Genomic DNA, 23,670 nt, shown 5'->3' with positions numbered 1-23,670 from the left:
CTGAGGTAAGCAAGCCCCTTAACGGGGCTCACTAGCTCTCAGACATTACTCTGCCTTGGTTAAATAAAACTGACTCACAGGAATAAATAATGGGGAAAAGTTTGTTAGGGAAACTTCCAGCTACCAGGAGGCAGGGACCACAACAGGAAAAATTTTGTAAGGAGTCTCAACTGAAACTTATTTTTTTGTTGTTTTTTATTAGGAACACAGGCCTTAAAAAGTTAAGCACCTCTGAGCTTGTTTCCTAAGACATCCTATTTATCGGAATCCATTTTTAGACAGGACGTTCCAAGCGGGCTGGACTACACAATCGCGTTCACTGAGCTAACCCCAGCACCAGCCTGGGCCGGTTTGCGGCTTGTCTATTGCGTGGTGGCTCTGTCTGCAGTTCAGCCGTGGTCCGGCCCACTGGGGCGGGAGAGCAGGAAACGGAGCCACGGTTGGCTCTGCTGAGAGGTGCTGCATTCAGAATAACTCCTCGAGTAACAGCAGACACGTGCCACAGGCTTAGGGCGTTTCCTCCCGGCTTCACCCAGGTTCTCCCGCAACGAAAACAATCTAGGGACTTGCCTCACCTACCACACATCTCGGAGCGTAGACTGCTCCGCCTGCGTAGCCGCGTGGTGGAGGGCGGGGCCCGCCCCCGACGTCACACAGGGCTCCGCCCCTTAGGGGAGAGGCGGGAGCGCGTGAGCTCTGTTACGCAGGCGCGTTCGTCCTTTATAAATGGCGGTAGAGGCCGACAGTGGGGGTGTAGGGAGAGGGTGTTGCCGCCATCTTGTAGGATGTTTGTCGCAGCGACTGGGAGAGAAGACGGCGGTTTGGTGACAATTATTGGCCAAAGGGCCTTTTACTTTTGCGGAGGTAAGGTTTCGGATAGGGTGTTCTGGGCTGGGTGGTTTCCCAGTCTTTTAGGTCTCGAAACCACGTGTCGGAAAAAGGACGGGATTCGGGGCCTCGGCGACCTGGGTTTCTTCGGGGCACAGCTCTGCTCGTGGCATTTGAAACCTAAAGTTGCCCAGGTGTCGTGGTAGATTTAAAATCCTAGGGCGGAAAGGCCTCGGCTCTGCTGCTGACTCTTCTCAGAGAGGCCAGGCCACTCATATCACGGCTCCTTTAGGCCCGTGACTCGTCCCGCCGATCAGGGTGAGACCCTGCGAGAGCCTCCTGGGGCAAGTGTTTTCCTAGATCAAGCCTTACTCTGGGTCCCTGGCCTCGGCCGTTTGTAGCATTCTGGGATTTTCCGAGCTCAGACTTCTGCCTCTGAGTGCGCGAAAGGCCCTGACCAGGTGCCCTGGGGGAGAGGCGGGGGGTGGGGACTGGGCGTCCGAGGAACTGCTAGTTTGCGAGTCCAGGTGGTGGAATTTAGCTCGTGCTTGTGAGAGGTAAATACGGAGAGGCTCATCCTTTGTGTGAACTGTTTTTTTCCTAAAGTGGAGCATAGTATTGTTGCATCAGATCTGCATTTCTGATACTTATGCATCACACTGTCCTTGATTACTTAAGTAACCGTGAAATGCTTATACTATTCTTAGGAAACAGCGCTCCAAACTGACCACGTCAGCCACCTGGTCTTATTTTATAGCTATCTTTGTATGATTGTGCTCCATACATACACCCACAGGCTTCTTGTTATCCATTACATACAGTACTCTTGGAGCCATCTAATCATAACTTTAACCTATATAGATATTTTAATATAGATAACGTAAAATTGTCGGGTAATATAGGGTGTTAAAGGGCAGTAGAGAATCAGGTTTCTAAGATGGATATAAACATCCGATGTTTATTGTATCTGATGTTTTTATTGAAGGATGATTCTAACATGTAGGATTCTTTGTTAATTAGAAATAGTGTGATAATTCTAGATAGTTTTTCTTTTTTTTGTATGCGAAGGAACCTAATCTGTGTAACCTGGATCTGGGATTCTTCTCTTGGCCTCCTGAGAAAATATTTCTGAACAGTAGTGGCGGCGGGGCGGGAATGGCTTCCTAACAGCTGAATTAAATTTAAAGTAATGAACTTGGCTAGAGAAATAAAAACCTTTGGCTCTCCCAAGATGCTTATTTTAATATTTGCATATTGATAACTGTGGTTATTTAAGAATTCTGCCTTGGTGAGCTAGTTATGGCCTACTGACAGTAGAAGGAAAAAATAAAACTGAAGCAGACACACATGTTTTGCAAAAACTGCATTATAATAGTCATAGTAATAAACCTCAGTCATCAGATGTTGTAATTTTGCTTGCTATGATTTAAGAATGCTTAACTAAACAATTTTAAAGAGTTCCTGTGTGGTTAAAATACAATTTGGGTAATTGAAGGGTCAGAATAATTCCACTAGAAATATAATTTTTTTTTTGATGGCTTTTCTGATGGTCTTTTGGCTCAGGTTAATTTGTAATGTCATTTATTTCAGTTTCCCATATTCAAATGACTATGTAAATCAGAATGCTCACTTATCAGTTTCCAGTGAGAGCCCTGACTAGAGTTTTAGGATTTTTGTTGGACCTAAGAATCAACAAGAGAAGTGAGTTAAAAGATCTGAATATTTGGTGGCTTCGGGCTCTGATGGCATGATACCTACATTTTCTTAGGGAATACCTCCCAGGAGATGCCTCATTTTAAAGTCTTTTAATTCATTTGAAGTTTTTAAAATTTTTTACTTGAATTTGTTTGCTTGTTACTGAGTCATTTGGGCTAACTGAAGGGGGTTAACTAAGTTGGTTTTGCTCCATTTTACCTGTTTTCAGCTCCTTGCTGAGTTGTGAACCTCACCCTCTTCAACAGTTTGGACATCACTGTTAAAAACTTAACTGCTTTGTGAAAGAATTAAGATGGGAAGAGGCAGATAGGGATGACGTTGTTAGAACACAGATCCTGATCCTGAATGGAACTTGTGAGGATGTAGATGGAGTCAGGGAATTGTCACAATTATCTGATTTCAGTGTGACCGTATTCATCCTTATAGGTTCATTTCTTTAGTCACCCCAGATCTACAACAAATATGTTTAATTTTAAGAATGGCTGCAGGATGATCTGAAAATAAACAGTCATCTCCTATATTCAGTATCCTTAAGTGTTTCTCTGAGTTCAGTTATTTGTATCACAGTATTTCGACAAAGCTGCATGACACTTGTGATATTTGTTTTAAATTAGTTCACATTTAAAGTTAACATCAATAACTTAATAATTTGATTATATCAATAACAAGAGATTAGTAATAATTTACCATAGAAGGTAATGATAAAAATAAAACCAAAAAAGTTATTAATTTCTAGCTAGATATTGTTGTCTACTGAATGGCAGTTAGCAAGTGTTAGTTGAAGATATGCACCAAGCTGAGAATTTATCCAGAAGAATTGAAAGAAAATGTATTAAGGTCTCACAGTGTTATCATTTAGTACTAGGTGTGTATACCACTTAGAATCATCTGACATACCAGTGGGATAGTGCCTCCATGCCTTGGGAACCATTACCTACGAAGATTTTAGAACCTGTACAACCAACCCTATGTGCTGAGGTTTTTCTATTTAATATTAATGTGAAATATTTTATTTACTAAATATAACCATCTGTAAATTCCACAACTCACTTTTCATTTCCATTAACAGATGAGGCATTCCAAAAGAACTCACTGCCCTGACTGGGATAGCAGAGAAAGCTGGGGACATGAAAGCTACAGTGGAAGTCACAAACGGAAGAGGAGATCCCACAGTAGTACACAAGAGAACAGACATTGTAAACCACATCACCAGCTTAAAGAATCTGATTGGTAAATTACGCTTGAACTAGTACCATTTTAACACTAATAGTTTTAATGACTTGTCATTAGCTTATATAGCTTTCATCTGTCAGATTGTTTTATAAATCAGTCAACAAATACTCATTCAGAAAATATTTACTGAGTGCCTATTATATGCTAGACACTGCTGTGAATAGAACAGAGTTCCTACCCTCACATATCTGTGTCCATTTCGGAGCTATAGGAGACAGTTGATTGAGTCCCAGCTGCCAGTAATATAGTTGGGGGAAATGAGACACACAAAAGTTAAGTAAGTGATTAAAGGACCAGTGAGTGCCTTTAACTTCTATGTAGTAGGGAGAGCTGTACATTGGGGCCTTATTTAGAGTTCCACAAATGAGAGATAATGAAGGGTGGGGAAGAGTTCATCCAGATGAGAAAAATAGCATGTGGTGTGTGAGAATGTTAAAGTGTGTTGGGGATTAGTTGCTTATACTGTATTCTACAGGTTATATTTGTAGATAAGGCCAGTAGATATGTTTGGGATTTTTAGAAGCTTGGCTGTTGTAAGAAGGGCCTCAATAAAAATTTCCAATGGCATATGTCCTGTTCTATTGTATTCTTACCAGTGTAAAATTTGGAGGTAATACATTTATATAGAATTGAAGGAATTTTTCAAGTTCCTAAATGATTAAACAAAGCCTAGGTGAATAGAGTTTCTTTCATTCTGTCCTCCATTAATTTCCCTCTCTCATTTGTTTTTGTTGGTTCTATGTTTTCTCCTTGTTTTGTGCAGATGTTCCACTGGGACTGTTTGCCAGATTGCTTTCTAAATTAGCCAACTGGGGTTACTTTAAAAAACAATATGTAATTTTTTTCCTTCTCCATGCCAAAACAGACTTGTTCTGTAGAACAGTGAGCTTGTTGGTAATCAGTGCAGACTAATCATTCTTCACACACTATCATATGGAGGGAAGAGGGAGAATCTATGCCAGGATTTCAATGACCTGAGCTAATTAATGTATTATACAAGAATATCTGTACCCTATATTAAGATAAATACAAAATACTCTGTAAGGCTTAACATATAGTACTAACCATTCATGGATTTATTATGCATTGTATGTGTAGAAAGGAAGTGATATGAATGATGAATGATATGAATGATGAATTCATGTTCATAATTAACCACATAAAGATGTTACTGAGTCAGTGCAATAACCACTAGACCAATAGTTTCTTCTTTGATATTGGTACCAGAGATGTCTGGTGGTAATTGCTCTCTAATCTGGAGTAATCTAATAATCTTTTTCAAGATTCAAAACTTTACGAGAGTGTTTTTTGTAAAATTATTGGAAAAAAATGAAAAATACAGAAGCGTATAAAGAAGGTACGCTTGGTAGGATGCTAGTCCCCCATTTGGATGTAAAGTTATTTCTTATTCTTCTGAAAAATATTTTTGTATACAAATCTTTGCCTCTGAATATTTCCTGAAAATAGGTTCTAAGAAGGGACAGTTTCAAGTTAAAGGGTGTGAACTCTTATAAGGCTCTTGCTACATATTCACATATTTTTCACGTATTTTTCTAGAAAGTTTGTACCAAGTTACACTCCTACGACATGCTGTCACCAGTCTTGCCTATTTTGAAATGCCAAGAATAGTGTTTTGTTTTCATTTGAATTTTTAAATTTCTGCTGAATTTATCCTCTGTCATGTGCTTATTGAACACTTGAACATTTTTTTAATTGAAGTATATTTGATTGTGAACATTATTTTTGTATTCTTAGCCTATTTTTTCTATTAAAGTGTATTTTTCTTATGATTTATCAGCGCTTTTATTGGTTATCAGTTATCTTACCTTTTTTCATATATATTTCAGAGTGTCTTTTCTTTCTGATTTGTAAGTAGCCTGTGAATTTCTCCCTTCCTACAGGCTTAATCAGTTCTACACAGGAAGACTGATGTGGCTGTGAACGCTGTGAACACATTTTATATCCTTAAATGTCTTGTAACATAGAGTATCAAGCCTTAAACCAGTGATTCTCAAACTTTAGTGTGAATAGAATCACTTTGGAGGTATGTTTAAAATGCATATTACCAGATTATTCAGTGAGTCTGACCTGGGGTCCAGGGATCTTCATTTTAAAAAATTCAATATTTCGAAATTGTTAATAAACAGACCACCCTTTGAGAAACACTGTTTTAAGCCCTTTAGCCTGGCATGCAAGATTTTGGATGATCTGTTCCCAGCTTATTTATTTGCCTATGTTCCCCTATGTGAAAATTGCTCTTGCTGAAATTGTCTACTTACTATTTCCTAAGTAACATGTAGACAAACTCATCTCTAAGCCATTCTGGCTAAAAGTACTCTATAAATGTAAGAATGGTAATATGCCATTTTTCTTTCCTGGCATTTCTTCTACTTCCCACTTTGCCCAAATCCTGATTTCCCTTTAAGATGCAACTGTTCCCTTCTTTTTCATGAAATCTTCCCTGACCATTTTAAACATTTTGAGTTTTTTCTCCTAAGCACTCATATCCAGGCTTTCAACATTTCCTGCATTGTTGAGTTTTGTTTTATTCTTGTATGAGTAATCTCAAACTGAACAGTTATTTGTTGGCAGGGATTTTGCCTCATATATGTTTTTTACCTTCCACAGGACCTGTGTGGAAATAAAAACGAATGCCCATAGCCTCATTAGTCTTGGCTGTTTTGAAGAACTACAGTGAAATATTCACTGGACATTCAGTGAATATTTTTAGAAATTAAATCAGTCTGTTCATCCTGTTCACTGTGTCCATATAGCCTTTATAATTCTATGTATATTTATATATAGAATATATATAGAATATATATTATAATATATAATATACTATATAATATATGTTATAATATATATTATAATATAGTTTCTTTATATAATTAATAATTAATTTCTTTATATAATTAATATATTATATTAATGATATAAATAATATAATACATATAGAATATATATTATAATTATATATATATTTATATATAATTGTTTATATAATCTCTAAGCCTTGGTTGTTGTAGGTTGAAGAAGTCCTCATCTTTTTAGTTTATCCTCATGGTATTACTTGACTCTATGTTTGTTATTCTTTAGATTATTTATGGATTATCAGCAGCTCTAATTTCATGCACTAGTCCAGCTAAGGATTATTAGTGTTAGAGTTTTCCAATAAATTTTAGACTTTTATGGGAAGGATGCCTTACAGAATTAAACAGATGCCCTTTAGAGCATGGTAATTTCTTGTTTGACGTATTGTAGATCTCTCCCTTAACGGTTCCAAGCAACTGATCAGATCCCTGACTTAGACCCAGATTTAGACCCTAATATCCTGAGTTGTTTCTCCAATGGCTAGAGCTTAAGGCTGACACTGGGGAAAGGGGGTTTCTGCATCTCCCCAGCCTGGATTTGATGCCAGCCCTGTTGAGTAGCAGTTTTAGAGATGCTTCTCCTTTATTTCTGTGTAAACCAGCCTCCTGAGAAAAAGAATGACAACATATTCTGGGAAAAAGAAAGAGGTTAGTGAGGGCAGTCTGGTTAACATCTGTCACTCCATTGCTTGTCAGGATTATTTTAGCTGGTGTGTCTGACTGGGCAGGTGTCCCCTCTCTCCCTCAGTGCTCCCTGTGCACTGAGGTATCTCTTGAAGCTTCACACTCTGTTGAAAAGGACACTCATCCCAGGTAGAGAGGGGGACGGGAAACTGGGCCAGTTGAATCTTTTTCTTTCCATCAGATCAAGGCTGCTTAACTGGAATCCATTGACTTCCTGAGGTCCATGACCTCTGAAATTCCTTGCCAAGTTTTGTTTACGCATTTGTGCGTTTCTTAGGGGAGAGGGTCCATATCTCTCAATCAGATTTTCAAAGGGATCTGTAGATTCAGAAGTTAAGCACTATGGCACCAGATGATGCTGTTTTTTCTGAATTCTTGTTTATTTCACAAGCAGGAGTGACAAATTCAAAATGCAGAGGGAAGTAGGGGGTTGGGAAATCCTAAGCAAGCAATTACAAGAACCTTTTCTCATTTGAGGGGGATATATTTTAGATATTTTTGGCACATGGAGCAGCCTTCAAAAGCTGTGTTGTTTGTTTCTCAGAGAGATACAGGAAGCTCGAAATAGAGGAGAGGAGATGGAATAGGTGGTGTGTATAATAATAGTGGCACATACAATAGGATTTAGAATGTGCTCTACAACCATGGCAAATCATTTTCCTTCTAGGGATCTCAGTTTAGTCATCTGTAAAATGAGAGGCCTGAAATATATTTAAGATTCCTTTAGCTCTAATACACCTTTCATGAAAGAACTCTGTGCCAGAGATACCTACTTACATTAAGAAGGAAAGGAATCCTGTTTTGCCTGCCTCATATTGTGTGTGGCTCTAAAAAAAGGAAGAGAGCTTAGTTACAGATGCATATATCACAAGATTGATGAATTTCAGAAGAGCAGTTTTGTGAATTTTTGGTCTTAACTTTCACCAGAAGGTAAAGGGACACTTAATCAAGTAAACACTGAATATGTTGAATGATTTGACCCAAGCTTTGTTCCTTCATAGCAGTATATATTAATAGAGATATATGTTCCCCTTTACTTGTTGGTTAAAGTAAAATTATTTCTGAAGTTTTGTCAGTTAAATATAAATTCTAATTCATCAATTTGTATTTTTTTCTTTTATTGAGTTAGCTGTTTTAAACCACGAATTCTTGAGAGAATGTTTTATTTTAACCACGTTATTCTAGAATGAAGAGAGTAATTTTAAATCCTTTAATGTGTTTGCAGTCATTATTTAGAAGCAGGGTCCTTGAATGAGAGAGATTATCGGGACCGGAGATACATTGATGAATACAGAAATGACTACTGCGAAAGATATGTTCCTAGACATTATCACAGAGACGTTGAAAGCAGTTATCGAATCCACTGCAGGAAATCTTCAGTCCGAAGCAGGAGAAGCAGTCCTAAAAGGAAGCGTAATAGACACTGTTCAAGTAATCAGTCATGTTCGGTATGATTGATTTTGTTTTTATTTTGGGTGGATACTTATTTGTGTGTAAAAGCTCTTACTGAGCCAATAAATTTGAAAAAGTTTATAATACTATATGAATATAATTGTGTTTATATTACTTGAATCCTTAAAGGAAACTTCCAAATTCTTACAACTAATCTGTATTTATTAGTTAGCCCTCATTTGCCCACATTTACTCATTTTCTGCAGACCAGATCATGAGTTTCTTGATTTTAATGTTAAAAATATTTTTATCTTTTATAACATAATCATACGAAAAGATGAAGCACCCATCTTTTCTTTCATCTTAAACGTTTTTTACTTTAAAAGAAACCCCTTTCCCAGTACTTGGAGACAAATGTAGAAAGTTGCACTGGCGGATACTTACCCTGTGTATAGCACAGGCTCCAATTAGTTCCATTGGAGTTCTGAAAGTGGGTGCTGAAAAGGAAATTATTGTCCAGAAAGCCTGCCCTTTTTTTTTTTACACTCATGAATCTTCACTTGTTTGCAGTAAACTATGAATTATTTTCCTCCCCAAGTTTTCTTCAGTAGAACTATCATTGATTAGATCGAACATTGGCATTAGCCTTTATTTTCCCCTTTTATTTTAATTAAGTATGTTTAAAAATATTGCTAAATATCAATTTGAACTAATCTTGACATTTTAAAACATTTTCCTGACAAACTAGACATCTCAACTCACAGCATAGGCTATTTTATAACAAGAGATTAATAGATCATGACATTGCATTCTTTAAATTTCAGACTTCAATTAAGTCAGTATTTTAAAGAGACAATTGTGTTGTTTTTTTCTATTGCCACTTTAAGTATCTTATCTGAAAATCTGTTCCTTGCCATGTTTTTCTTCTGTAACATAAACTGTGCCTTGTGAATTTCTGGGGACTGAATTTGAAATTGCTCCTGCCAACTGTTCGTGGCCTGGTGCTTATCTGAATGCCTGAATATCTCCCCGCTGAATGAATTGCGTATTCTGCCCTGAATTCACTCTGATATATTGATTGGCTGGATGATCTTGGTGCTGCCCACTTGCCGTTCCAGAAGAGCCACCGAAGGAAAAGATCCAGGAGTATAGAGGATGATGAGGAGGGTCACCTGATCTGTCAAAGTGGAGACGTTCTAAGAGCAAGATGTATAGAATATTTTTCAACACTTTTTAAACTTTTCAGACAGAATAATCTTTTTAAGAATAGTTTGTCAGCGGGGGGCTAAAGAACTCTTCATTGCTTTTTTGTTTTGTTTTTCGTGGGTTTGTTTGTTGTTCTTTTGTATTTCTTCTTTTCTATAGAGTTTAAATATTTCTACTCTAAAGTTCCAAAATAATCAGTGGAATTTGAGATTAGAGCAAGAATGATAGCTCTATCTAAATTATTTTTGTAGCAGCTGAAAATAAAATAATTTGACTGCTGGAACCTTAATTATGCTTTAATAGAGATCATTTGAAAATATTCCACACTTAAGCACTCATTATTTGAATAACTGATAATTTGTACACAGGTACTTACACTTCTTTCTCCCCCCTCACTTTAGATGAAATCGTGGACACTTTGGGAGAAGGGGCCTTTGGCAAAGTTGTAGAGTGTATTGATCATGGCATGTAAGTTTGTTGTTTTTCTTTTTTGAACATTCTGATATTTTTGGTGGAGAAGGATCCATAATTTAAATGAAATGGAATTTAAGTGGTAGCTATGTGTTTTCCTGGAAGGTATAAGTATTCAAAAGTTCTTGAACTGTGTATGATTTATTTACTGTAAGTATGGATTTTGATCAAGAATGCTAAAAATTTTTATCAGATGGAGTTCATTGAAATTAATGTGAATGTTCAAGTGAAGAGTTTCCCAGAACTTAGGTCCTTAGCTTTCTATAAGAGATTTGGAGTGCTTTACCCTACTTTTGAATTGCAGAGACAATAAATTAGCATGTCTAATCTTCTTGGTTCAAAAACTTTTATTTCCAAAGGAAATGTTTTCCTCTAGGATCCCTATTCTGTGGTTGCAAGTTTTTATGTAAGTGAATGTCTTAAAACAGTTTAGTGGAAACCGCACATTTCTAAATTGACATCTAAACTTTTCTTCATAAAATAGTTGAGGATGTAATTTCCAGCTTATTGTAAATGCTGATTTTTTAAAAAAACATATCTCTCTTTTTAAATGTTTGGAGGAATCTAAATACAACAGCTTGATACCTCCTGTCATCCATGAACAAACTTTTCTTGAATACTTAGAAATGCTTTATCCTTGAACTTACTTTTACTTCATTTTTCATAGAGAATATTATCCTAAATGTCTTTTATTATCACCCTTTCCTCTCTATGACAAAAATGTGAACATAAAGTAAAATTTTAAGATATTTTGAAATACTTTGACTTAGGAAAGTTGCTAAGAATTCCCATATATTCTTCACCCACATTCCACAAATGTTAACATTTTACAGTATTTAATCATTCTCTGTATTTACATGTTATATGTATTTTCAAGTTTTGCCAGCTCATCTACAGACCTGATTCACATTTCACTAGTTGTCCCATTAAGGTCTTTTAAAAATTTCTTGAGGTTCTAAGACTTGAGTATTTGAGATATTCCAATGAATAGTATTCAATTGATCAAGTACAAATCTGTTACAAATTTTGATACTTATTAGACCTAAAACATACAATGTAATTGAAAATATATCTTTTATTGAGATGGTTGGGGCCTTTAAAAAATGAGTTCGGGCTTCCCTGGTGGCGCAGTGGTTGAGAGTCCGCCTGCCTATGCAGGGGACACGGGTTCGTGCCCCGGTCCGGGAGGATCCCACATGCCGCAGAGTGGCTGGGCCCGTGAGCCGTGGCCGCTGAGCCTGCGCGTCTGGAGTCTGTGCTCCGCAACGGGAGAGGCCACAACAGTGAGAGGCGTGCGTACCTCAAAAAAAAAAATGAGTTCATGTGTCCATAGATAAATCTTACTGTTTTAGCATTAAGTTTCCATTTTTCGTTTTTTTTTAATTGACAAGTAATATGAAAGCTTGTAAGTTTAAGGTGTATTTAACGTTGGTTTGAAACATTTATATACTGCAATATGATTACTATAGTAGCATTAGCTAACACCATTATCCATTTTTCATTTTTATAGCTATTAGCACTGTTCATTTTTATAGCTTATTAGCAGTTAGAAAACTTGGCCATACGATTAAATAGATGAGACTAGAAGAAGTTTTGTCACAGCAGTTTTATAGTAATTCTTGTAAGTCTTGAGATATATGCTATACATCATAGGGAGATAAATCATTAAAAATTTATTTTGATGATTATATATCAGCCCACAACTTCATTGGGGCCTTGTCAAAAGAAATGAGTCTGGAACAGGTTTGCTATCCAACCACTAGAAAAATTTGTTTGCCTCAAAGATTTTTTTTTTTTTACAAACAGCCTAGGGCACAAACCTTGCCATATTAATTTCGTGTGCATGGGGTTCTCTTTTGTAATGTGGGAAGGCCATAGTGAAAAATGCAGGGTTGACTGCTGGCTTGTATTTAAGAAGATCAGGTTTAGAAAAGAGGACAGAAGGAAGCTGAAGATTTGGAAATCCCTTTCCTCAAAATCATTTATGGCTTTTTTTTTTTTTGCCGCACCACGTGGCTTGCGGGATCTCGGCTCCCCGACCAGGGATTGAACCTGGACCTACGGCAGTGAAAGCTCATGTCTTAACCACTGGACCACCAGGGAATTCCCTCTGTACTTTTTAGGAAGTATTACAGATGTCCCAGTCTAAAACACGCTGCCCTACATTGTTGCTATTTATACCTATTCGCATCCGTGAATGCACTAAACATTTTTTTGGCTTCATGACTTATTGGTGTCTCCTTTGCCGGAATTATCTAACAAACTGATAGCTGTCTTCCTTCTCTGAAGAAGTCTAAGCTCCCCTAACCCTGATGGTTAGGCTCTTTCTTCTCTCTACTCCTTATACCAGGCACTTCTAACCTTACGATAAGTTGTTCAAGTGTCTGTCTTTTCCATTAGACTATGAGGTACATGGGACAAGCCCTTTTTAACACTGATTCCAATGCAACATCTGGCACAGTCGGTCTAGCGTGGTGAATGAGTGAATGCTTTCAGCAGTAGTATGTTCTATTCAAGGTTTATATTTTTATCCTTTTTTTTAAAAAAAAACTACTTATAAAATCTAGGTAAATTTAAACTTTTGGAAACAAACATTAACGTTGATAAGTATTAAGAGAAATCATCACTCCATATAATGTATATTTTGTCAAAATGTTTCGAAAAAATGTTTATAGATCTGCTATAATATACCCTGAAAGATTATTTTAGGAAAATAGCATAGAATGATTGGTACTTAATAAGATTATGCTTTAGAGCAGGGGTCCCCAACCCCTGGGCTGTGGACTGGTAGGAACTGGGCCTCACAGCAGGAGGTGAGCAGTGGGCGAGCAAGTGAAATTTCATCTGCTGCTCCCCATAGCTTGCATTACCACCTGAACCATCACACCCTCCCCCCACCATGGAAAAATTGTCTTCCATGAAACTGGTCCCTGGTGCCAAAAAGGTTGGGGATAGCTGCTTTAGAGGATACATGTCTTCAGTGCCCTTCTGTACATTTACCATTTTCATTTTGTTTTTAAGGGGTGGCATGCATGTAGCGGTGAAAATCATAAAAAATGTGGGACGATATCGTGAAGCAGCTCGTTCAGAAATCCAAGTATTAGAACATTTAAATAGTACTGATCCCAATAGTGTCTTGTAAGTAATAAACTTGGAACTGTGATCCATTATGTTACATGAAATAATCAGAATTCTGTGAACTGAATTATTTTTATTCTGATCTGTTTTAGCCGATGTGTCCAGATGCTAGAATGGTTTGATCATCATGGTCATGTTTGTATTGTGTTTGAACTCCTGGGACTTAGTACCTATGATTTCATTAAAGAAAACAGCTTTCTGCCATTTCAAATTGACCATATCAGGCAAATGGCATATCAGATCTGTCAGTCAATAAATTGTAAGTATACTTGTTAAGTTTTTAAATACCAGTAAATTAAAGGTTTTATTTTACAAGCAACATATCAAAACAGTGTCACTAAAAATACACATTGCAAGTAAAGATGAAACCACTTTTGATCCCTACCTCTACTACTAATTCTCCTGTCCCCCGGTACAGATTAAATTTGTAAGTGAAACTAATAATGTCTTTTTGTTCTTTTGTAGTTTTGCATCATAATAAATTAACCCATACAGATCTGAAGCCTGAAAATATTTTATTTGTGAAGTCTGACTATGTAGTCAAGTATAATTCAAAAATGGTAGGTTACACTTGTTTTAATTTTGGTAGTTGTCTTTAAAATTAATTTAGCTTGGTGATCCTTGGATGAGGAATTTTACCTTTGAGGCTTATTATATCCTGATGTTTAACCCAAAAAGGGTAATCCTTTGCCTTTCTCATGGGGTTATTTTGAAAATCAAAAAGATAATTCATGTGCAAGCCTTTTGGATAGTGCTATAAAATATTTCATATCTTTATTGATCTTTTTGTTTACTTAACTGTATCTCTAGAAACGTGATGAACGCACACTGAAAAACACAGATATCAAAGTTGTTGACTTAGGAAGTGCAACATACGATGATGAACATCATAGTACTTTGGTATCTACACGGCATTACAGAGCTCCAGAGGTCATTTTGGGTTAGTAGATACCAGACTTCCTGATATTTTAATTGAAAAAGAGATTTTTTGTTCTCTACAGCTTTTATTGGGGGGCAGGTAGTTGGGGGATAGCTGTAATTTTCTTAGCAGTGTACAGAAAATGTTTTCTGTTTTCATAAAAGCTGTCTGGACATTGCTATAAATATTTTTCCTGAGTGGGAAAAATGTGATATCATCTGTAAAGATATTCCAGGTTGTGGTTATTTTTGAACAAGTCAGTCTTACAAGATCATAAGAGAACAAGCTGTATTGGCTAAGTACATGACAGCAGTATGATTTTGAAGCAATGTGGGCACCTCTTTTCGTCTCATAACAAATCATGGTGCTGGTGAAAATGCTAAAGATTGGGTTGGCAGACGTCTAGATGTAGGGTGGATGGAGGTTAAGAGGAGAAGAAAGAGGGGATAGTCTAAGAGGAGAGCTTCTTTGATCATCTTTGACATGAGAAAGCATAGAAAGGAAAATTAGTTAAGGTGCAGGGTTTTTAAATGTTAATAAAAGGGAACTCAGTGAGGGAGAGCGTGTCTTATGCCTCAAAATTTTAAAGTTCGAGACCAAGTCATGTTGATAGAGCAAGGAAGTCAGAGATGGCTTTGGGGGCTTGGAGACAGTGGGAAAAATTCAGATCAGGTGATATTGGGAGATAGTTAAATGGTATAAGCATATTACTTCACCAAAAGTAAGTTTCAACCGAGGTTGGATAGTAAAACATCTTTGTGGAATCAGTCTTTTCCACTTTTTACCTTTTGTCTAAGAGGACTTGGTAGTTCAGAATATGAGTGTGAAAGCAAACTAATAATGTTTACCTAGAGTAGAGAATTAGTAAAAGGGACAGGAAATTAAGAATATTATGTAGTGCTGGCTAGTAGAACTTTCCATGATGATAGAAATGTTCTATATCTGCACTATCCAACATGGTACCCATTAGTAGCCACACGTAGACTACTGTGTACTTTCAGTATAGCCAGTGTGACTGAGGAACTGAATTATAATTTAAATTTTAGATTTAAATAGCCACATGTGGCTACTGGCTACCAAATAGGATAGCACAGGTTTGGAGCTCATCTTTGAGATTGATGTTACTAGGATTTCTGCTTAGTATGGTCTGAAAGAAGCTGCTGTGTTGCAGTAGTTTAGAAAGTGTATTCATGGTTGAGGACTGAAGGCTGCAATGAAGGTAAAAGAAAAGAGTGTGGGAAGAGATTGTGGACAGAGTGATATTTTCAGAGCTTAAAAAGAGATAACTTGCTGTGTTTTATCAATTTTAAGAAGAAGATTTTTCTCTACATTTTAACATGTGAGGGAACATAACACAAAACAATTGGCATTTTTTCTTTGTTATTGGTTTGTAAAACAGTGGTGTATCTTACAGTTAGTTAATGGCCTCCTCCTAGATTGCGTAAGATACAGTGATTCTTAGTAATAATACAGTCCCATGTGTGGCCAGGCTGGGGATAGTTGATATAAATCTGAAATTGGGGTTATTGGTCTTTAGGAAAAGAAATGAACAGATGGGAAGGTGAGAAGGGTTCTTTGTGTGTTTGTGAAGTGTTACTCCTGAGTATTAAGGCAGAATTAGGTTGAAGGAGGAAGATGTTGTCAGTTGCTACCATTGAGGAGGGCAGTTGGTCTCATGTCTTGGGTGTTGGTAGTAAACAGACGTTGGTAAAAGTGAATGATGTGAAATTCCAAAGAGTGTGAGAGCTGACCCATAAGAGAAAGAGGTAATTTACAGTCACTTGGGAGAAAGCTGGACTGGGAGACAGGAGTGGCTGGAAAAGAAAACTTTCATCTTAGATCCAAGCTCTATCATTTGCAGATTTTGTATGTGTTACTGTAAGTAGAAACTATGCTCCATTATCCTTTTGTTCAAGTGATAAGTACCATGAGGGTTAACAAAAATGGCTAAATCATAGTCAAGTTCCTTGAATATATTGTTTCTTCCTTTGTCTTTAAATTCAGTAATGTTACTGAAAGTAATTGAAATGTCTTTTAAAGTAGGATTTATTTGTACATTATTGTTTTATTAAAAACTTAATCTTTAAAAGGTTAAAACATCTGTATGGTTTACTCTTTTCCTTTCTAATTAGATATAGACTTAAGGTTAGGTGTTTTTTTCTTTTCTGAATAATGTTACTCTTGAGAATTCTGAAGGAGAAAGTATATATGATCATATATAGACAACCTGAAAGTACATATATAGATACCTCTCCATGTGAACTTTAAATAGCTATATAATTCTGCTTATGGGTGACACTGCTTATAATATCCATTATAATTCTTACATAATTTATGTGACACTACTATTTTTTTAATGGAAGAAATAAACTCAGATATCAAGCTGATGGTAATTGATGAGGGGTTAGTAATTACATTCGGAGGATAATTATTGATCTATGTTTGCACTAATAAAATGTAAAATTTCATAGAACAACCGTTAACTGGGTATAACAGTGTTCCTCATTGCACAAGCAATTCAGAGACTATGGAATATATGCTAATCCTTCTTATTTTACATAAAATGCTTCCCCAGGTTAAAATACTGTAATTTGATACAAGGATATGGAGGACTCTGAAAGCATAGTGAATAATGTTTGATATAAAACTAAAAATGTAAACTCTGAATTTACTATCATATTCTCCTAAATAGGCTATATAAAGAGAGCACCCACATAGGAAAAGATATTGTGTATTGGCAATTAAAAATTGTTGCATAATACAATGTTTGGTTTTGTTTTTAAATAGCTTTAGGTTGGTCTCAGCCTTGTGATGTTTGGAGCATAGGTTGCATTCTTATTGAATATTACCTTGGTTTCACAGTCTTTCAGGTATGTATTTAGTAAATGTTATTTACTGATTCATTATGAGCTTTAATGTTAAAGGCATGTTAAAGTTTTGGTTTCCATATTGGAAAGTTGCCATAGTGTCATTATTCTTAAGATTAAAATTTACATGCGCGAAATAGTCATCCTTCTCTAAAACCATAGTTGAATAAAATACTCCCAGTGAATGGTCATAATTCATTCTGCATGTGGAGCTTTTAAACACATGGTTCATATTGACTTCATATGATCCGTTTTATTGTGGTGTTCCTTCATAAATTTACATTAGTGTTACTATGGTCAGTTTTAATTCAGCTCTGGTTATGTTGTACTTTTATTAAAAGTATTCAGAAACAGTAAGTTGTATTAAGCATCTATGACACCCTAGACACATTTCTAAGCACTATGTGTATAAAAATGAAAAGACAGCATCTCTGTCCTCAAGGAAGTCATACACAGGATAGACATGGGAAAACGTACAGTACAATATGATACTTGCTATAATGGAACAATGTAGAAGGGAACCCAGAAAAGGTGAACGGTTAAGTTTCCTTAGAGAAGGCATCACTGAGGAGTAGGGAGTTTAATCCATGCTATAAGGAAGAGTAAGAGTTTGTCAGAAAACTAGAGTGTGTGATGGCCATATCAGGAAGAAATGGTATTCATAAATGCAACAGGCATAAAGGAAGCTATTCTAGTTGAGGAAGGATGAATAGTGCTGTCAGAGTGTCTTGGATAAATAGGAAAATGGTGTCAGTAGGCAAGTATTGATTCATAGTGGACTTGTTTGCCATAGAAAGGTATTTGTTTTATCCTAGGAGTCAGTGGTTTCCAAATGTAGGCTGGTCGGTCTAAAATGAAAATGATTTTGTAGGGTTGCCATTCTAGCTTTCATTTAGAAATTATCTCTCCTGGTTTTTTGGTATTAAAATGTTCTTTCTGTGAAATGGTAATAGTTATTGGCTTACTTGGCAGAACAAAAAGGAGAAAATGTTATTTAGGTCTCTACTTTTTTTCCTCATAATTTTGCTTATGTCAGAAAACTAGAAGTCTTGAAAGCTTCAAGTGGTGTAACCATTGAAGAGGGTTGTGATTTGATAAGGTGTGTTGTTGGATGGGGTGAGGGTGGTTAGGGAGTTCCTGGCTAATACTATCAAGGTTGATTTGAGGTTATGGCAATGCAGGATGAGGGGGGAGGAAGCTGTGATTAATTATAAGTCACTTAGGCGGCTGTTGCAGAATATGTGTTCACTGCTGTGGGGCACCTCACCAAACTTCTGTCTACTCTGTAGAGATCTGTTAAAAGTACTCTGAGATTGTAGACAAGTTTGATATCTAGAACATAGCTGTCGGTCATTTCTAGGGGGTGGTGTCTGGTTTTGTGGTAGTAAGCTATAGGGTCAAGGAAAAAGTTGAGAACAGTGCATGCTTTCTTCATTCTGACACATATAAAATCCTTCAGATGGTTTTATGATTGTAAATCATTCTGAGATCTTAAGCGTCGATTATTAACTTTGGTTTGAGATGTGGTTTATATTTTAATTCTACCCTCCAAAATAGTCTTCAGCTAAGGAACTTTTTGAAGATAATGGAGCTTGTATTATTTATTCCTGTCATGAATTAAGAACATTTTGAAAGCAGTGTGCTAGGCACAGTAGCTAATGGATTTAAAAAGCATTGCAGATAGACTCTGCTCTTCAGAACAAGGGTTGGCAAACAATATCCTGTCTGATGCCTGCTTTAAAAAACGAAAAAGAATATGTGGTAGAGACCATTTGTGACCATCCAAGCCTAAAATATTTACTATCTGGTCCTTTACATAAGAAGTTTGCCAGCCTCTGCTTAGGAGTATACCATTTAGTTTAACAATTTATTCTACTTTAGCCAAAGCTCTGCTACTGTGTAATTTAAGAATATGAGTTTTGACTTGGGTTCACAGCTCAGGTTTCCTCATTGATGAGCTATGTGAGCTTGAGCTAGTATCTTAACCTCTTTGAAAGTTATGTTCCCACATTCCTAGCTCAAGGTTGTTGTAAGAATTATTGGGACTGTATTTTTATTGTCTAGGATTAGTGTTACAAAGTTGCTATCCATTGGGTAATGGAGGTTAGTTAAGCAACCGATAAAATGAATAGCCAGGTTTTTGGTAATCTTCCCCAGTCATCCCTCAGTTAAACAGTGCAAGTAATACAAATAAGGAAAAACTGTTCTGTTTCACATTAAACAAATTATTCCAACATTGTTAATCAACTGTACTTCAGTAAAATATACTTAAAAAGTTGTTCCTCAATCAGCTATACAGACCTTACCAATCCATTTCAGAAATCAGACAATCAGTATAGCTCATTCAGTTTTATTCCATCTTTGAAGTAGAGTGTAATATAAATTGTATAGCTGTCTAATCTAGTCCTTTTATGGAAACACTATTTTCTTTTTTCTTAACATTTATTTATTTACTTTTTTTTTTTTTGGTTGCATTGGGTCTTCATTCCAGCACGTGGGCTTCTCTCTCGTTGCGGTGCGTGGATTTTCTCTCTCCAGTTGTGGTGTGCAGGTTCCAGAGTGTGTGAGCTCTGTAGTTGCGGCTCGCGGGCTCTCTCGTTGTGGTGGGCAGGCTTAGTTGGAAAGTGGATTCTCTACCACTGGACTACCAGGGAAGTCCCGGAAACACTATTTTCTTGTGTTTTCTTTTTATGTGCATGTAGGGAAATGGAAAGTGCTAAGTTTCTTTTTCCTATTTTTTTAGACTCATGATAGTAAAGAGCACCTGGCAATGATGGAACGTATGTTAGGACCCATACCAACACGCATGATTCAGAAAACACGGTATGCTTTTTAAGATTAAAGCCCTATATTGGGTACATGCAGTGGCCTATACTCAAACTATAGAAAACCCATCTTTGTTGTTATTGCTTATTCCAAAGACTGTAGATTTTGAATTTTTTTCATGAAGTCGTTTTTGAAAAGTAATGCAATATTTACTTTGTGATCCAGTAAATAAAGTGGTGTTTTTATACTCAAGTTAACCTTTGCATAAGTGTTTTCCTAGGTTGATTTAAAAATAATACATAAGAGTAGTAAAAAGCTTGATTTTGGAGTCATATCTAAGTTTGAATTCCAGACTGTTGCAAACCACATGTATGTCTTTGGACAAGAATACTATAAGTGGTTTCAAAACATAGCTTCACCACAGAAGTCATCCAGGGAATTATTAAAGATTTCCAGCCCCATACCAGATCTAGTGAAATCAGAATTTACAGGAATGGATCTAGGAACCTCTGTTTTTGAAGCTGGCATTGTTTCACTTACGGTATTTGGGAACAACTTAGGCGGGATACTAAAACTTCAGAGGGTACAAGATTAGGAAAAATATCATATAAGGTAGCCGATATAATTATTGCTGAGATTTTTAGAAATTGTATGTTTATATATATATAGAGAGAGATGTCTGTGGTTCCATCTTTTCCCCCAATCCCCTGGTGGGGGCAGGGCAAGCATGTGGGGTTTTGGGGGGTTTGTTTTTTTTTTTAATCCAGACGTCTCTTTCCTATAGGAAACACAAGTATTTTCATCATAATCAGCTAGATTGGGAGGAACATAGTTCTGCTGGTAGATATGTTAGGAGACGCTGCAAACCATTAAAGGTAAAACAACAAAAAACAAAAAAAAAAACTGTTTTAACTATTTTTTAATGTCTTTCTTAAACAGTCATTTTTCCCCTCAGGAATTTATGCTTTGTCATGATGAGGAACATGAGAAACTGTTTGACCTGATTCGAAGAATGTTAGAATATGATCCAGTGAAAAGAATTACCTTGGATGAAGCATTGCAGCATCCTTTCTTTGACTTATTAAAAAAGAAATGAAATGGAAATCAGTGGTCTTACTATACTTCTCTAGAAGAGATTATTTAAGACTGTGTCAGTCAACTCTAAACATTCTAATATTTTTGTAAACCTTAAATTATTTTGTACAGTTAAGTGTAAATGCTGTATGTTTTGTATCAATTGCATAATTATCTTGTTAAGCAAATATGGTCTTGATAATGAATGAAATATAAAAGCTAAAATTAATTTTCCTTTTTTGAGATTAATTACCATTTTTAAAGACCTTTGGAATATCCTTTGTGTCCAGTGATAAATGTGATTGATCTTGCTTTTTTGTACATGGAGGTTGACTCTTGGAAGTGATTTTTGTGTTTTGTTTTTTGTTTTTTTTGAGTAAAAGGAAATCTTGACTACTTCATTCTTAAAGGAATATTCTTTATTTACCTCAAACTTTTCTTAACTTTAAAAGTTTTTTCTGTAATTGTTGAACAGGTAATAAGTATTATTAACTCTAGGTAGGCAGGTATTAGAAACCAAAACCCATAGGAACTGTTTGCTGTTGGAATTTCATTAAATTGTAAGTATTGTTCTTTTTCATTGGGTGATGTCAGTGGTGGTAAGTAGCATTCATGGAAAGACATCCAACTTGTGCATCGTAATAGGTTAATAAAACCACATACACACTTTGTTTAAGATTAAAGTCTAACTGGAAAGTTAGCTTGGAAAGTCCTGTTTTCCAATGGCTATTTATGTAGTTAGTCACAAACGTAGAAATAGGAATTCTGATGACTGAGGTTTTTGTTTTTAATGCCAAATCTTCAGGAGTCTAAAAATTGTCCAATATCTGTTTCCTTACCATATGAAGTATAAATACTTAAACCTCAGCCTATGAGACTTTAAGGTTATTATTAAACAATTTGTATATATGTTACTCTTTACTGGAAAAAAAAAAAGATGATTTGATTGGAAAACACTTGGGAAGAAAACTGCAGAAATTTCCAGACCCTGATTGGTTAACATAATGAACTTTTTGTTTGTAGGTATTTTTTTCTGTTTACCTGTTTTCACATTAAAAACTACATGGTAAATATTAATTTAGTAAAAAAACAAAACAAAACAAAAACTATTGATCAGTCTGCCAGGTAAAAATATTTTTTGTTGTAGAATTCATGATTGATTATCCAGGTAAAGGTTTTTTGTTAAAAGTATTCCGATTTCTGAAGTGTATTACCAAAGATTTGAGTTTTATCTGTATTCTGAACATAAAATGCATGTAATTTTTTGGTATGACAAATAGTGATACCAAGGTGGGTTTCTCTACATGATCTGCTGGTAGCATTTGCACATATAGTAAAGCTATGTTCCTGAAGTTGACTAGGAATTTAAGAAAACTGAAATGTTGCTGTAGAATCACTGCATAAATTATGCTTAGGGCTCTGATGCAGTCTACATATAGTTCAACTATGTTATATGTTATAAGGTTTTTTTAAAGGAGCATTTGATGTAAAGAAAAGGTTTTTCCTTAACACAGCAATGTCGTTATAGAGATTAAGAAGTCAGCCATCCTTTATTTTCCTCTCCATTTCCATACTGCTGGTGCCACTCTACTACCTAAGCCTCCTGACCTTTCCCTACAAGTGCTTCAAGTTCCCAAATTAATGTTTACTTTCTCCCCCATCAGAAACTCATTCCTTTGGAGTAGCTGATCTCAGGATATAGGAGGAAAGAATAATATCCACACTATTTCTTACTAAGAAGTTAATGATTGCTAACCCCTTTCCCTGCTGAAAAGTATTTACATTCTTCACTAAGGGTATTTGCTAGTTCCTAGGCCTAATTCATGGAAGTTTAGGAATTAAAGTGAAACTTCAGTGAATTAGGTAGGATAGAAGAAAAGTTTAGTGGTGAGGATGGTATCTCTGGTATCATATGAGTGTCTACTGCTAACCTTCCTTCCCATCTTCTGTGAACTCTCAGGTTCCTACTCTTAATTGCCTTTTTCCTTGTACTTCTGAACTCAATTTCTGAAAGCGCCAGGTTTTTATTTGACAGTGTTGGGAGCTTCAGCACTAACAGGAAAGGTTTAGAATGGCCGGTGTATAAATATGGATTGTTTGTAACTGGGTATTTTCCCTCATGATTTGGTGTCTCATAGATTACTATTTCTAGAAATTCCACTGACGTCAAACCTAGTTTTAAAAGTGCAGCTAAATAGGTTATTTCCAGTGTTTTCTGCTACTGCTTATAGCTCAGGTGTTCTCATCCATGCATTCATCAAAATTTTTGGAGTAGACGAATAAAATTGACTTATCCAGTTGACAGTAGAAAAATACCCAGTGAAGTTTTGTAGTTCGTACAACTGAAAACTATTCCTCTGAATAATCTTGAAGGGCTAGATGCTAGAGAAATTAGAAGTGACTCAGCCACGACTCCTAATAATTGTGGCTGAATTGTGACTTAAACTCAGGTATCCTAGATTCTAGCATTGTGCATTCTTGTGATAATACAACTTACTGAGTT

General features: G+C 36.1%; 1 protein-coding gene across 1 annotated transcript; it reads left to right on the top strand.

The window, feature by feature from the left end:
* Window positions 1–800: 800 nt before the first annotated feature.
* Window positions 801–21,738, top strand: CLK4 (CDC like kinase 4). Its single transcript, XM_065873123.1, has 13 exons — window positions 801–864; window positions 3,614–3,774; window positions 8,560–8,782; window positions 9,845–9,935; window positions 10,334–10,400; window positions 13,425–13,541; window positions 13,634–13,800; window positions 14,007–14,101; window positions 14,352–14,481; window positions 17,248–17,330; window positions 20,071–20,150; window positions 20,878–20,968; window positions 21,049–21,738. Exons 2-13 carry the CDS (start codon window positions 3,614–3,616, stop codon window positions 21,187–21,189), a joined length of 1,446 nt encoding a protein of 481 aa, XP_065729195.1. The 5' UTR covers window positions 801–864; the 3' UTR covers window positions 21,190–21,738.
* The last annotated feature ends 1,932 nt before the right edge of the window (window positions 21,739–23,670 follow it).

Source organism: Phocoena phocoena, chromosome 3 (genome assembly GCF_963924675.1).
Source record: "Phocoena phocoena chromosome 3, mPhoPho1.1, whole genome shotgun sequence".
NCBI classification, from domain to species: Eukaryota; Metazoa; Chordata; class Mammalia; order Artiodactyla; family Phocoenidae; genus Phocoena; species Phocoena phocoena.
Note: the sequence above shows the minus strand (reverse complement) of the source record. Positions and strands in the feature narration are given on the sequence as shown.